The sequence below is a fragment of the Dioscorea cayenensis genome, chromosome 2, assembly GCF_009730915.1.
Source record: "Dioscorea cayenensis subsp. rotundata cultivar TDr96_F1 chromosome 2, TDr96_F1_v2_PseudoChromosome.rev07_lg8_w22 25.fasta, whole genome shotgun sequence".
In the NCBI taxonomy this organism is placed as follows: domain Eukaryota; kingdom Viridiplantae; phylum Streptophyta; class Magnoliopsida; order Dioscoreales; family Dioscoreaceae; genus Dioscorea; species Dioscorea cayenensis.
In genome coordinates this window covers 18,198,720-18,213,721 of record NC_052472.1, presented here as the reverse complement: position 1 = coordinate 18,213,721, position 15,002 = coordinate 18,198,720, and the positions used below count along the sequence as shown (strand labels likewise).

Below are 15,002 nucleotides of genomic sequence, written 5' to 3'. Positions count from 1 at the left end.
ACCATTTGGTCAAAATATCAAAATGATGCTTCTATTTTATGTTTTCCACATTTTTAGTCCCTATAATATAAAATCCATCTTTTTGGTCATCATATTTTCACATTTATGTCTTTTTGATCCCTCTAATTGACGGATCTACTCTTTTGGTCCTTCCAGCCGATGAATTGGAAGAAGAAAAAAAGATGAAAATATGTAAATACGAGGACCAAAAGTGTAGATCCGTCAATTCGAGAGACTAAAAAAACATAAATATGCAAATACAAGGACCAAAATAGCGGATTTTATATTAGAGTAATTAAAAGGGCGGAAAACACAAAATAGAGACTATTTTGATATTTATACCTAACCATTTCTTTTAAATTAAACTTAAATTTTTTTAATAAATTAAAAAAAATAAATAAATAATCAAACAACCCTTTGTCACTCTGAACAGCCCCTCACTCCAGTCCCCCCACACGTGCCAACCGCCTCTTCGATTCCCAAGATCGCGTTCGTTTTAAGAAATCGCCTTCCCGATTCTTCATCGGTGCCTTCTTCTTCTTCTTCTTCTTCTTCTTCTTCATCACGCCAACCATCACTCTCGATCCACCGCCAGAGAGATCGAGCTCCATCGATCCACCATCCGAAATGCAGTACAAGAACCTCGGGAGATCTGGGTTGAAGGTCAGCCAGCTCTCCTATGGCGCCTGGGTGAGCTTCGGCAACCAGCTTGATGTCAAGGAAGCCAAGATCCTCCTCCAGTGCTGCCGTGACCACGGTGTTAACTTCTTCGACAACGCTGAGGTCTACGCCAATGGCCGCGCTGAGGAGATCATGGGTCAAGCCATTCGTGAACTCGGATGGCGCCGCTCCGACCTCGTCATTTCCACTAAGATCTTTTGGGGTGGTCCTGGCCCTAATGACAAGGGGCTCTCTAGGAAGCACATCGTTGAGGGTACTCGCGCTTCGCTTAAACGTCTTGATATGGATTATGTTGATGTTCTCTATTGCCATCGGCCGGATTCGGCGACGCCGATTGAGGAGACGGTTCGGGCGATGAACTATGTGATTGATAATGGTTGGGCTTTTTATTGGGGTACTAGTGAGTGGTCTGCGCAGCAGATCACGGAGGCTTGGGCGGTTGCCAATCGGCTGGATCTCGTCGGTCCTATTGTCGAGCAACCTGAGTACAATCTCCTTTCCAGGCACAAGGTATACATCTCGTATTCTTTCAAATTTTGATTATTTATCTATTTGTCTGTGAGGATCTTGTGATTGTATATTTTAATTAAAAATTCCTTTTCTTTTTTTTTTCTGGATGAATGTTTATAATTCACTTTTTTTCCACTCTTTGTTTATTGAAGATGAACTTAATGCGGTTTGCTTTGATGACTAGATCTTGTGTAGAGAGTTTCCCTAGTGTTTGAAATTGAATGGGTCTTCGACATCTTGGTTCTTTGGTTGCAGAATTGATGAAAATGTTGTTTTTTATTCTTATAACATTCTACTTGAATTTTGGATACTTGGAATTTAGCAGAGTGATGAGTATGACACTAGATTTTTATGAATTAACTTAGCAGGGTTTACAAGATTCTCATACTGAATCACATGTATGATGCAGGTTGAAGTTGAATATATGCCTCTTTACAGCGCTTATGGTGTTGGCCTCACTACATGGAGTCCATTAGCATCAGGGGTCCTCACTGGGAAGTATACCAAAGGAAACATTCCTCCTGACAGTCGTTTTGCACTGGAAAATTACAAGGTACTGATTACTGAGTGGTCTTGCTGACATGAAAAACTATACTGCTGCGTAAATGTGTGTTGTTCCTGCTAATGATAGAATATTGTGAAACCTGTGCAGTAAAGATCCAATATGATCTTATTTCTTTTCTCAAAGTCTAGAGAATTGTAGGCTTGTCATGATTTATAGTGATTTAGGAGGCTGCAAGGCTCCCAATTTTTCTGATTTTCTTTTACGCATCAAGTTGGCTTGTTCATGTCTTTGGAGTACTTCAAAAGTGTTATTGAGTTAAAAGCATTGTTTGAAAGATTTTGTTCTGAAAGCACTTCTTTTGGCCCTCAAAAATTGCAAAATGGAACCTTTGGCAAAATCATATAGGAAAAGTGGTTTAAAACGTTTTATGGCCAAATGAATCCTGACCCTAAGTCATATGTATTCTACCTTGGAGAACTGATGATGATTTAACTATGTTGCATGGGATTATAATTGCTATGTTCTCAGTGATATATGATTTGACAGACCTTACCTTGCATTTTCAAATTGGTTTTAGTGCTTATATACATTTGAAAGATCCTCACAAGTGTTATGATAGTCAAAGTTTAGACTCTACATGATCGTTTTGCCTTCTTTGATTAAGGGGAGTCCCTGGTTTGGGTAAGAATTGGTTGGTTAGCTTTTATAATATAATATAATATATTCGTAGTTGCTGATCTACTCTGAATTTAATTCCTGTAGTTGAAGGACAATATTAGCTTGTCAATTATTTCGAAATTTGGCTGCTTAGCACAAATTCTCTAACTGCATAATGTGGATGAAATACTTCTATTTCCTGCTCCACAGTGTGTTTTCTATGCTGTTAGGCAAAGGTATACAAAGTTGGGATCAGAACTGATAGATTGAGAAGTTTGAGATCCACACTGTAGGTGATGGAGGAGGTGCAGATTTTGATATTACTTTGACATACTAGAGCCTCTTAGTTTCCACTTTCTATCAAATTTGATGAACAGTGGTAGATGGCTGTATCAGCAAGTTGCAATGTATACCTTAGTGTGAAGTGATTTCCAAACAAATGGGAAGAAGAGATGACATTAACAATGTTTTTTGTCCTAGTAATTTGCAGAGGCAGCACCACTAGAATTTATTTTTCCTTCTCTTTCCTAAAGGTTTAAGAATGGTCTCACATCAGATTAGTAAGTGTTCCAGCTAAGTGTTGTTTTGGTTTTAGATGCTTTAGGATATTGCTTGGCTTTGTATCATAGCCTATCCTGAGATTGTTTTTTGTATGTCTTCCTTACAAGTCTGTGTCATTAGCTGTCATTTGGCATTATCTGAATGTTGAAAATAGAGTTAATTTGAGAATTTTAAATAAGAAATTGTTGAGAGCCATCCTGCCCTTAAGAAATGGATCTATATAGGTTTTTATATGTGATATATTTGTTTTATGTTCTTTGGAATGCATTTGTAAGGCTACCTATTAATAGGAGCATATTTTGTTGGACAGACATAGAGATCCATGCTTTCTTGGTAAACATCTATACATGATGTATGATTGTGATATATTTGTCTCAGGCTCTTTTTTGTTATTTAATTAGCTTGTTCGTGCACAAAATGTTCTTTACTTAGTTCAACGTGATAAATATACTTGCATACCCCTATGCAAGTGAGTGATTGCTAATATTCCCTTATAAAAATCTGTATTTGCCTGTATGCTTCTACAAAACACTTTTATATGTTTATTCACCCTTATGGTTAAAGTGAATTTAACATTGTTCACAACAATTCATATTTAACCATGGTCTTTATCCTCTCTATTCACTTTCTCAAGATGGATGGAGGGAGAGGCTAAGGGGTAGTTAGGTTTTTATATAATTCTTTTATTTGTAGGGCCTGTAAGTGCATATGGTTTTTGCAAGAGCATATTAGCAATCACCTGTTTTTGGATATGCAAACAAAATAAACCTTAAATATTATTGTGAGAAGCATCCTGTTATTGAGATGTTTTATTTAAATTGTCAAAATTATCTAGCAACTAACTGCTATTTATCTTGTAGAATCTTGCAAACAGATCGCTGGTTGATGATGTGCTGAGGAAAGTTAACGGTCTGAAACCCATAGCTGAGGAGTTGGGGGTTCCTTTGTCGCAACTAGCAATTGCTTGGTGTGCCTCAAATCCCCATGTATCATCTGTCATCACTGGTGCAACCAAGGAGAGCCAGGTAAATTAGCCATCTATCTAAATATATTTTTTCTTATATCCAGCTTGTGGTTATGCCTTATTTTGTAGAATGATGTATTGCTTGATATTTATTCAAATTGTCTAAGGCCCTATAAATCCTCGCGTCCAGTTGTTCTAATTGGCTTTTGTTTTTGTTTATTTTTCTATATATATAGTCCTAAAAACATCCCTGATTTGCTATTTGGCCTCTAAAATATTGTAGTTATCTGTATAGTGCCGAAAAGCCCTAAATTTTTCTTATGTACCCCTGATCTTGATTAACTCAATGTAATATTAGTAAAGTTATTATATTTTAATTTTTAAAAATGCAAAAAGTAATTATAATGTTTACTGCTGATTCCTAAACTACCTTTAAAACTTTGAGCAATAGTGATTACCCTTTAACACATATTGAGATGTTCTAGGCCTTTTTTCATCAATTTTATACTAAGATAGTCCAGTATTTGATGGAGAGAGGTACGGAAGCTAATTTTTGTGGGTTTAAGGGGCATGCAAACAATTGTAATATTTTTTCCTAGGCCAAATATACAATTAGTGATCCTTTGTGGACACAAGAAAAAAAAAACCCTTATAAAAGTTGCTCTCCCTTATTATTGTTGTTTCTTTCCTGTTTCAGTTAAAAACTTTCATTAGGAAGGGATCTTCTTTTGATTATGAAAAACCAATTGTGTTTCCAAGTTTTAACAATTTCATCTGGGGAACCAGTTTCAGTCTTATTTATCTTCATGCAAATATATTAACCAAGGTTCTCTTTGTTTCAAACATCTGAACCATAAGTCATCAGTCTGTATTTTTCATTGCATCTTCCATTTTAGCTTCTTACAGTTCTGTCATTCTATAAAACAGATTAACGAGAACATGAAGGCAATTGATGTTATTCCAATGTTGACTCCTGATGTGCTCGAAAAGATCGAGACTGTTGTCCAAAGTAAACCCAAACGACAAGAATCCTACAGGTAAATCTCTGAGAGGATTGAATACATGACGATGCACGAGTTATTTAACACCATTCATGTGTTCTCATTCTTCCTTTGGTCTTGTTTTCGTTCGGTTTACACCATTTATCATTCACAGTGCTTGTTATGGAACAATGTCATCATCATCATCATCATCACTAGTGTTTAACACTGCTCTATTTAGTCAAGACTGGCTTTTGTTATTGTTTGTGAATTGTGACATTATTCTATTTAATCAAGACTGGTTTTATTTGAAGACTATTCCATGTTTAAATACATTTACATTGTTGTACTTATCATCATGGATTTTTCTTAAACTTTTTTATCTTCATAGTTTTACCAGAATTATGTTTGTGATTGCTGCATGTTCTACGTGTGTCATGCATGTTCAGGTGAATCTGTGTGTTCCGTGGCATTGTTTGCCATTATTTTCAGCAACTGTTTCAGGTTTCCTGGGTTGAATAAATGTCAGGCAACATCTGTGACAAGCACACAATGTTACAATTTATGTTCTTGATGCCAAAATGTCTTTCCATTGTCCCCACTTTCCCCTGCCACAAGTACCATTCACCATTCTTTCATAAAACACAGGACAAATAATACCCCAATTTAATTTGTTTACTCTTTCCGTTGCATATTTGCTGTATCATTTAGAATTTTTTTAAAAAAATTTATTATTTTTAAAAAGTTAAAATATCAAAATAGTCTTTTTTTATTTTGTGTTTTTCGCATCTTTTAACTCATTTAATATAAAAATTCCTTTAATATAAAAAGTCTTTTTATTTTCTTTTGGTCATCTTTAGTGAATGAAAAACTGAGAAATGAGGGACAATACATGAAATAAATATAAAAAAGACTAAAAAAAGCTAGATTTTAGATTTGATGGATTAAAAATATAAAAAGCACGAAAAACTGGAAGAATTATTTTTAATATTTTCATCTTTTTAAAATATCAACTTATTTTGAGAAATTTTAATTTTAAATTTTTTTATTTTTTTTTTTTTCAAAATGCTTATTTCACAAACCACTCAAAAGTAAACTTTGAAACAAATTCAAGTTGCCTTCTGCTCACTAAGCTCATTAAACCCAACAAAAGTCCCATGAAACCCATAAGGAACTCTAGCCGGTAAACTCACCGTAGCTACCATATCCAACTCCGCCGCCGTGAGCACCACCAACTCCGACGTGCCACTAACTTCATCATGCACAAAACTCATCACATATCCTTCATCTTCCTCACCACCCTTCACCGGAACAAAGGTCGGCTCACCGCCGTACTTTTTCTCTCCATACTCAAACTTCTTCATCTCACCACTCTCAATGTCCACCTTTGCTATTCCGGAGCACTTTGGCCATGGCTCCGCCACTGCCATGTATATGTACCTTGTTTTCCGGCCAAGTTTTTCTTTGTTTACTTGTCCTACTTCCAAGTTCACTCCTTTTATTATTACTCTTGTCTTTGTCTCCCCTGTTCTCATGTTCATCCTGTTTAATAATAATTAACCCAAAAAAAAAAAAATTATTAACTTGTTATATAGATCACTACTGCTACAAATAATGAGAGTAATAATTTTATAGTTTTTTGGGGGTGATGATGGAAAAGTTCATGAGGATTGCAAAATTTTCTACTCATTTTTAGCATTAAATTAGGAGTGAGAAAGCATTTGTTTATTTTTAAAAATAAATATTTTGAAAAAAAAAATATATGATCTAAAAAAAAAAATAAACAGAAATATCAGAGAGTCCTTCAAGATGGATCTGATTATTAATTTTTAATCTCCACAAACAATTATTTTTTATCCTCTAAACCTAACCAAAAAACACTGAAAATAAAAAAAAGCAGTTAATGATTTTAGGGTTCTATATGCAAAAAGCCAACCAATTAAATAAATAAATAAATAAATAAATAATTTAACTTTTCAAAAATTACCAATTAAAATTTTCTCGCCTACACCTTCTACCTAAAAAACCAGCATAATATATATATATATATATATATATATAATTAAAACATAATAAATAAATAAATAAAAAAAACACAAACCTGAACTCCATCAACTCACACTTAAGCTCAACATCATCATCTTCATTGAACACACTGTCCGGCGGCGACATGCAAGACCCAACAACCACCACAGTGCACTCACCGTCACCGTCACCGTCGCCGTCGCCGGCGATCTCCTCCCATGCATTCCAATAATGAAAACAAAAACAATCCGGGATTGTAAACCACTTAATCCTCTTCTCATCTTTGTCATACTTTGGCATGACTCCAAGCTTTGACTTTTTCCCAGAGTCAACCCTCACCGGAGACTTCCCATGCACCATCCTCTTAACATCAAACACAATTTGCTGGTCAGGAATCACAACAAAGTTCTCAGTTATAGCAAAGTCATGGATCATCGTCGGTTGCCGGAGAGTTATAGCCACGTCCGGTGACTTCTCGCCGGAGATGGGGTCCACGTAGAAGTACTTCAAGTAAGGTTTGTTTAAAAGTTGGTAACTAAGAGAGAAAAGCTCGCCGGAGATGGGGTCAATCTTAGGGTGAGCGATCATCGGAGATGAGAGTTGGCCGGAGAAGCTGAACCGTCCGATGGTCTCGAGATCACCATCAGATGTGATCTTAACGTGATAAGGGAGGTCATCTTCAGACATGGCTAGTAACCTCCCAGAGAAGTAGATAAGGCCGGCGTTGGCGACGCCGGAGCCGCCGGAGACGTCGACGATGCCGGCGGCGGCGCGGAGGGAGAACAAGAGAAACCTTGCAATCCCTGAATGGCCATGAAGCTCACCTATAGGTTTAGGGAACAATGGCCGGCCATAATTAAGTTCTTGTTTGAGTTTGTTGGTTCTAGTGAGCCTGCATGCATAGCATGCTTGTTTCTCGCCGGAGAGGACGACGGAGTGGATCATGCCGTCGCCGTCGAAGAGGTGGTGGCCGGAGGAAGGTGGTAGTATGGGGTTAGCTCCGTTTCTCACGTACAAACCATGAAGGTGGTCAGGGATGGTGCCGGTGACATGAAGGCCACGCCGGAGAGGGAATTCCGCCACCGGAGCATAGTTGCCGGAGATTTGGACGTTTGGGTTGATGGTTTTAGGGAGAGGTTTCTTTGTTTCAAGAGGGATAATGAGGTTGGTTTCAATGGAGTTAAGGGTTGTTGCTATTAGGGTTTGTATGGGGTTTAGGGTAGTAAGGGTTTGGGAAGGGGTTGAAGATGGTGATAGTTTTGAGGGTAGTTTGGGGATTTCCATAGGGATGGGTTTCTTTGGTGGAGCTGTGATGATGGGTGTTGTTGCATGAGAAGAGGTTGAGGGATTGCATGGTTAGGGATGGAGTTTGGAGTTTGGAGATTGTTGGAGTTTGTAGGGTTGTTTGGTTTGGAGGGATGGTGGGAGGTGTAGGGATGTTTTTTTTATAGAGGGAGAGATGAGAAGGTGTAGGATTTGTAGGGCTTTTATAACACATGGTGTCTTTGTGTGAGTCTCTCATGTTGAACTGAATGGCGGATATAAAAAGTATGAATTTATGTAGGTTGTTATATATATATATATATATTAAAATTCAGAGATTTTTTTTTTGGGTGAAAGTTTTTGTATTTTTTTTTAGTCACAAAAATGTGACTTAATTAATATTTTTTTAAAAATATAATATAATATATATATATGATTAAAATAATTATTTTTTTTTAAAAAATTTTTTATTAAATATATTTATTTTAATAATTAAATATTTATCAAGCTGGTATCAATAACAATAGTTTTTTTGTTTGGATAATGGATAAAGTTACCACTTTTCCTCATGGAAGATGATAAAAAGGGCTTGGGAGTGACACCAATTATTGATTATGATCCATAAGATGGGATATGGTGTTTTTGAGGTCACTAGCCTTAAAATCAATTTTTTTGACATGGATTTTGATGTTACAGTTTTAAAAATTTTTATTTTAAAAAAGAGTCATTTAGTTCACGGAATATGAAATATTGGCGATCTTAAAATTTTTGATCTCATTAAAGAGTCATTGAATATGAATATGAATAGGAATGGAAATAGGAATGAAAGATGGGGATTTGGGATGAGAATAGAGGAATGGGGATAAAAAATAAAAATAATATGTGGTTGGAAAGAATAGGATTTGGGAATAAAATATTCAATTATGATTGAATTATTTATTTAAAATATTATTATTATTATTATATTGAAACTATTTATAAATATATAAAATTAATTATCATTATTCATATTTTATTTATTTACATTAAAAGGAATAACAGTAATGTTGTCCCATTTCTCTCTTAACTCTTTTAATTATTTTAATTAAATATTTAAAAAAATATTAATCTATTTAACTATTACTTAATTTAATTTTTATAATTGAATATTGAATTAAGTAATTCACTTTACGTACCTATCATACATTTCAATTGACAAATATAATAAAACATTTTAATATTTTAATTACAACACATGTTATTTTAATAAAATTTCTATTTCAATATAAACAATATAATTCACTTTCATATAATTAATTATTTAATCATTATAATTTAAGATAATTATTTAATTATTTAAAAGAGGAATGTATTTAGTATTGTAAAAACATGTCAATTTTTATTATTATTTTATTAAAGTTCAAAATTATACTAATTACAAAGTCCCAAAGTCAGTTCCCACCCCCAATTAATTGGTGCATTCCCATGCATGGGTAATGCACCAAAAGACGGAGTAATACCCATTCCCTCTAATGGCACTAGATGGGATTTGAATAGACTTAGCATGGTCTTTGATACTTGTTTTAATTCTCTTATGCTTGATGTGGAAGTAATTAATGAACCCCCAGTGAATGAGAATCAAACAACACTCAAATATAGAGACAAACTATTAACCCACAAATGAGGAACTCTATCCTAAACTTAAGAACATTATCATGTCCATATTGAAAGTAAGCATCTTTATTAACTGTGATTAATTGTATCAAGCTACAACATGTATGAAAGTAGTTGTTAGAGTTTATGATCTTCATTATGATATTTAATGTGTCATATTATTATTTGTGAAAGTGGGATCATTTATTGTCAGCTATTGCTAATTGTAGATGATATACTTGAAATCTACACTTCAAATAATCAGGGACACTCCCAATTCATCTCTTCCTTTTTCTGTTAATGAAGCTATGTATTTATAATGTATTTATAAGATTGATAAATCATAAACCATGGTATATTACTATTTATATATATATATATATATAATTCTTTCATCAAATGATTAATTTTTATTTAAAAATTTAAAAATTTAAGTAAATCATTATTTAAAGTATTAATTAAAATTAATATAGGATTTCATGATCGACTATTTTATTTAATTTTTAAATTTAAATTAAATTAATATGATGAAGTTAATTCAAAATAAAATACAAACTAACAGCAGTTTGAACTAGTAATGAGACAACACTCGTTCACAATGTACTTTTAGTAGAAAACCTTTGGTATAATACCCTAATTGGTTCCTCTACTTTTCTCTCTTTTCTTTTTTGGTCACTCTACTCAGAAATGCTCCCGACCAGTCCCTCTACTTTTAAAAAATGTGCCCACTTATTTAGAAATGCTCTCAACTAGTTTTCCTACTTTTAAAAATGACCCAACTAGAGGGACTAAGTGGGCGCATCTTTAAAAGTAGAGGGACTAGTTGGGAGCATTTCTAACCAAATGGGCATATTTTCAAAAGTAAAAAAACTAGTCAGGAATATTTCTGAGTAGAGGGATCAAATGAGAAGAAAGAAAAAAGTACAGTGACTATTTTGATGATTATACCAAAACCTTTAGTAGACCATCTTTGATTTTGCCACTCTTTCACATAGGAATGGCCTTTGATTTTAATTGTCTACTCAATGTTTTGTTTTTAATAGTTTTTATGTTCTTCAATTTGTAGTTTTAACATTTACTTGGGCAAATATCATGATATTTCCAAGGGAAAATTACTGTTCACCCCTCGTAATTTTCAAAACTTCCCAAAAACCCCCTCCTACTTTTACACACCACGAGACGGTCCCTTCAGTTAGTGTTTAACTTCCCTTTTACCCCCTACCGTTCAGCTTCAAATGGGTCCATGTTGTGAAATCCCATTTTTGGCCACGAAAATGGTGGGAAAGGAAAAGCGCCAAATCACATCATGTTCGACCTTTTTGAAGAGGGCTTTTCTGCTAGGTTTCTGATAGACAATGCCAAGGAGTTACATTACATCTTGTTATTCTCCTCATTATCATACCCGAAATATATAAATCGGTTTCTCGAACAGAAAATGAAATTGATTTCCATCGGATTGGTCAAGTGCACTTCATCTTCAAATGAGCTGTAGTCGATTTTATTGTCGAGCGAGCATGTGCCATTGTCGTCTTCTCGTTTATGGTTGTAAAGTTGTATTACGACGGAAGAACGATGATTCTGACGAGTTCATTTCGTTGTAAAGTTCTTCTCGTTTATGGTTATCTATTTGTATATTTTTAAATAATGTTTAACTATTTGCTATTATCCGTTTAAATATTTTACTAATATGTTTAATAATTGTCATATCCGTTTAATACTTCCCATCTCGGTTTAACATTATCTTTACATGTATAACTATTCATAAAGCGTGTAAATTCTCAAAGTCTGCGTAAAAGCGGTGATCTTTTCGTTTGATCTGAATTGTTGGCATGTGGCAGCGTGGCGGTGTGCAGGAGTTATGGTATCCCGGTGCGTAAGAATTAATGGCGGCATTGAATTCTTATGCGCATGTAACATAAATTCCGAACACCCGTTCGTTCTCATCGATCGATGTCGGCCACGCTGTGCGTTTAACTTTTTCTCGGGCATCGAAGATCGGCACCGTGTGGACTTCACACCATAAATAACAGGGAAGAACCTCCCATGGACGACAACCACTCCTCGTCGTCCTCATCATCCTCCTCCTCCTCCTCCTCCTCCTCCTCCTCTTCCTCCTCTTCCCATGGACAACCACTCTATCTGAAAGGATGTTTCGTGAGCCTTCTTCCTTATCTTGAGGAATCAATTAGCCGTAATCACCGAACTAGTTAAACTATCTTTTTCTGCCCTAAGCGAAGTCCTCTCATAATTGCACGAATGCGGAGGATTCTCCAGTGATGGATAGCGGAAAGCAATTAAGAAGGCATTTTCGACTTGGGTATGAAAGAAAGTTTTTCACATATTGCGTGATTGAGGAGGATTCTCTAGAGGAGGAGATCATGAAACATCCTTTAAGACAGGGTTGACATTTACCACTCGAGACTTTTACGTTAGCGTTTAAGAAAATGACGTCCGAGTGTACAAGCATTCGTTACGTGTTTAACTACTCCGAGGGATCGTCGTTTAAGTCCTACCATGACACATTGATTAATAGTCGTTTTCATGAATGTGTGTTGTTTAACCTTTTTAATGTTTATACGTTTTGTAGGTTCAAGTTGATGCGCTTGTTATGCAGCACGTGAGCATTCGAATGTCTGGACACTTGCTTCGTTATACGAGGGTCGAGTCGTGAGTGTCGAAGTCCGCAGACGTTGTAAATGTTGTAAATGTTGTAAATCTTTGTAAATGTTGTAAATGTTGTAAATCTTTTATAAATAAAAGCGAAACAATCGTATTTGATTTGTGAACTTCGAAAATTTAAAAGCGGAGACCTAGTAAAAAACAATGTGGGAAACAAAAAGGCGTCATTGTAGAACAATAGAAAAAGTTAAACAATACTCAAGTTACTCTTTAAACAATGACAACTGTGTTTAAGAAAATACGTAAATATGTTTAAACGATGACCCGAGGAGGTACCCATCTAGCACGCGTTGTCGATTAAGCGTTCAATTTAAACAATAACATATTATTTACATGATATAGACTTTAGTTAAAGCAGTTAACCGTTATTTTTAAACACTATATGTATCATTTAAACATAAAAAGCGAGCGTTTACCAGGAGACTCATGTTGAGTTGAGAACTTTCATTCGAGCGATGACAACATGTCTTCCTCGCGACAATGACATATATTTCCCTTTTTGCCCTTGGGATGGAGGGAAAAATACCTCGATCACATCACGTCTAATCTAACCTCTATGCGTACAAGCGTAGCACTTTTTGTTTGCGAGTTACGGCTAGCTTGTACTTTACATCTTCTACTTCTTCTTCGTCGTCTTCGTTTTGTTCTTCATTTCATTTGGTTTGTACGATTTGGTTTTCGACCGATATATTATGGAGAGTTTTTGTGGTATTGCTAGATTCACGGGAGGGAAGAGTGCTAATGTTCGCGGCTCGAGACTTCTTGGGAATTGGTGTTAGGCGAGATATGTGAAAGCGATGGGGTCTCGAAGTTTCTCTTGTCGGGGGTTAAGTTCATCACACCGAGATGGATATAAAAGCGGTTTGCCCAATGAAAAGCGATGTTGACTTCCATCGGATGTGTCACGTCCACTCCATCTTCAAATGTCTCTGTAGTTGATCTTGTCGTCGAGACGGAAAATGTGACGTGCACGAATCCTAATGAAAAAGCGAGGGTTTACTCGTTGTAAGTTCCTTTTCTTTTAATTATTTCGGTTATGCAGGGGTCATTATTGTTTAAATATGTCCAGTCATCTGGTTAACATATTGTACTAGTCCTTTCGTTATTAGTTAATTGTTTAAGTATTTAATTTAACGTTTAACTATTGTCATTATCGCTTAAACATTATATTCTCCAGCTTAACATATTGATCTTTTCATTTTGAGTGAAGTGTTGGCGGGGATTCGGGATTCTCGAGTGCTCCATTCATCCCCATGGTGACCACGACGGTGTGGGATGTCTTCCTTCCTCGTCGGATCATTCTGCGAGGTTACATTCCGGCAGCTGCCAGAGGATCCGGTCCGATCGGCGATCTTACGGTAGAAAGCTGTCGCCCGACTAGGCATTGTTAATAAACCGGCGATGTGAGGGAAAGCATTGTGTATTTATATAGCGAATTGAATGTATTTACACGGAGACATTGTTATTTTAAAGCGGATACTGTTGTAATTTGAAATATTTCAAGCGATGTTTTAAAGCGATATATGGTATATTTAAACAATGAAAGCGGAAATGTACCACAACTGCTACGTAAATTAAACAATGAAAATGGCCGATGATAATTTAACCTGCCTTACGATTGAAAACAAACAAAATTTACATTTAGAGATATACAAGTCGTGTTCTTGAAAACAAAAACAATGAATTGAGTTGTGTATTGATGAAATGACTTTTCCCGTATTTGGTTAAACAATAGAGTGCATTTCATTTTAAGCGAGAAAGTGTTATTTTTAAGCGGGTACACGGTAATTTGAAATATTTAAAAGCTGATGTTTTAAGCGATATATACTTATATTTATCCTGATAGAAAGTGAAATGTACACAATCTGGCAGCGTAGATTAAACGATGAAATAAAAGGCGAGATGGAATTTAACCCGCTTTTCTGATTGAAACAAACAAAATTTACATTAAGATATACAAGTCATGTTCTTGAACGAAAACAATGAATTGAATTTGTCAAGATTTACGTTTGAAAACAAAATTGGCGAGTCGGATATACTGAAGACATATTGTTCAAAAAGCAATTTAACCAGCTTGTGACGGCTACTGCGTGGCTGCGGTGCCCTCCCTCCTTAAGTATCACGGGTAACATACTGCGTAGTCCCGAGGTAAGGAGCGATACATGCGGTGGCCGTAACTTCTCACCCGTGATGGTGCTCGATAAAACCGCAGCGTGGGCGGTACGCAATCGGCGCTTCCTTGTTGTAGCGTGGGGTTTACGTATGCGTACCATGTGCGTGCTACTTTGCTAACGTGGCGCTTCGCATGAACTCCGTATGCTCGCACGAGGTCCGAATAGATTCCATTGTCGAGGATATGCAGTCGAGATTAGAATACCGATTTAAATACCAAAGCGGATATTAATCGGACGATAATTAAAGAACTTACTCATGTCCAGCGTCCTTACTCGTGTACCGGACATGAAGAATAATACTGTATTCTTGTTTTATCATTGTCGGGGACGGCGACATGGAAGTGGCCATTCATGATTATCGGGAGGATGAC

At 35.8% G+C, this 15,002-nt stretch overlaps 2 protein-coding genes across 2 annotated transcripts; one reads left to right on the top strand and one right to left on the bottom strand.

Annotated features, from left to right (window-relative positions):
- Positions 1-431: 431 nt before the first annotated feature.
- On the top strand, positions 432-5,176 carry LOC120280443 (probable voltage-gated potassium channel subunit beta). The gene is made up of 4 exons (XM_039287290.1): positions 432-1,191; positions 1,601-1,744; positions 3,775-3,939; positions 4,806-5,176. The coding sequence occupies exons 1-4, from the start codon at positions 628-630 to the stop codon at positions 4,917-4,919; spliced, it is 987 nt and encodes a 328-aa protein (XP_039143224.1). The 5' UTR covers positions 432-627; the 3' UTR covers positions 4,920-5,176.
- A 787-nt stretch (positions 5,177-5,963) lies between these two features.
- Positions 5,964-8,292, bottom strand: LOC120270873 (9-cis-epoxycarotenoid dioxygenase NCED3, chloroplastic-like). The gene is made up of 2 exons (XM_039277951.1): positions 6,960-8,292; positions 5,964-6,400 (listed from the first exon to the last, which is right to left on the bottom strand). The coding sequence occupies exons 1-2, from the start codon at positions 8,165-8,167 to the stop codon at positions 5,968-5,970; spliced, it is 1,641 nt and encodes a 546-aa protein (XP_039133885.1). The 5' UTR covers positions 8,168-8,292; the 3' UTR covers positions 5,964-5,967.
- Positions 8,293-15,002: the final 6,710 nt, after the last annotated feature.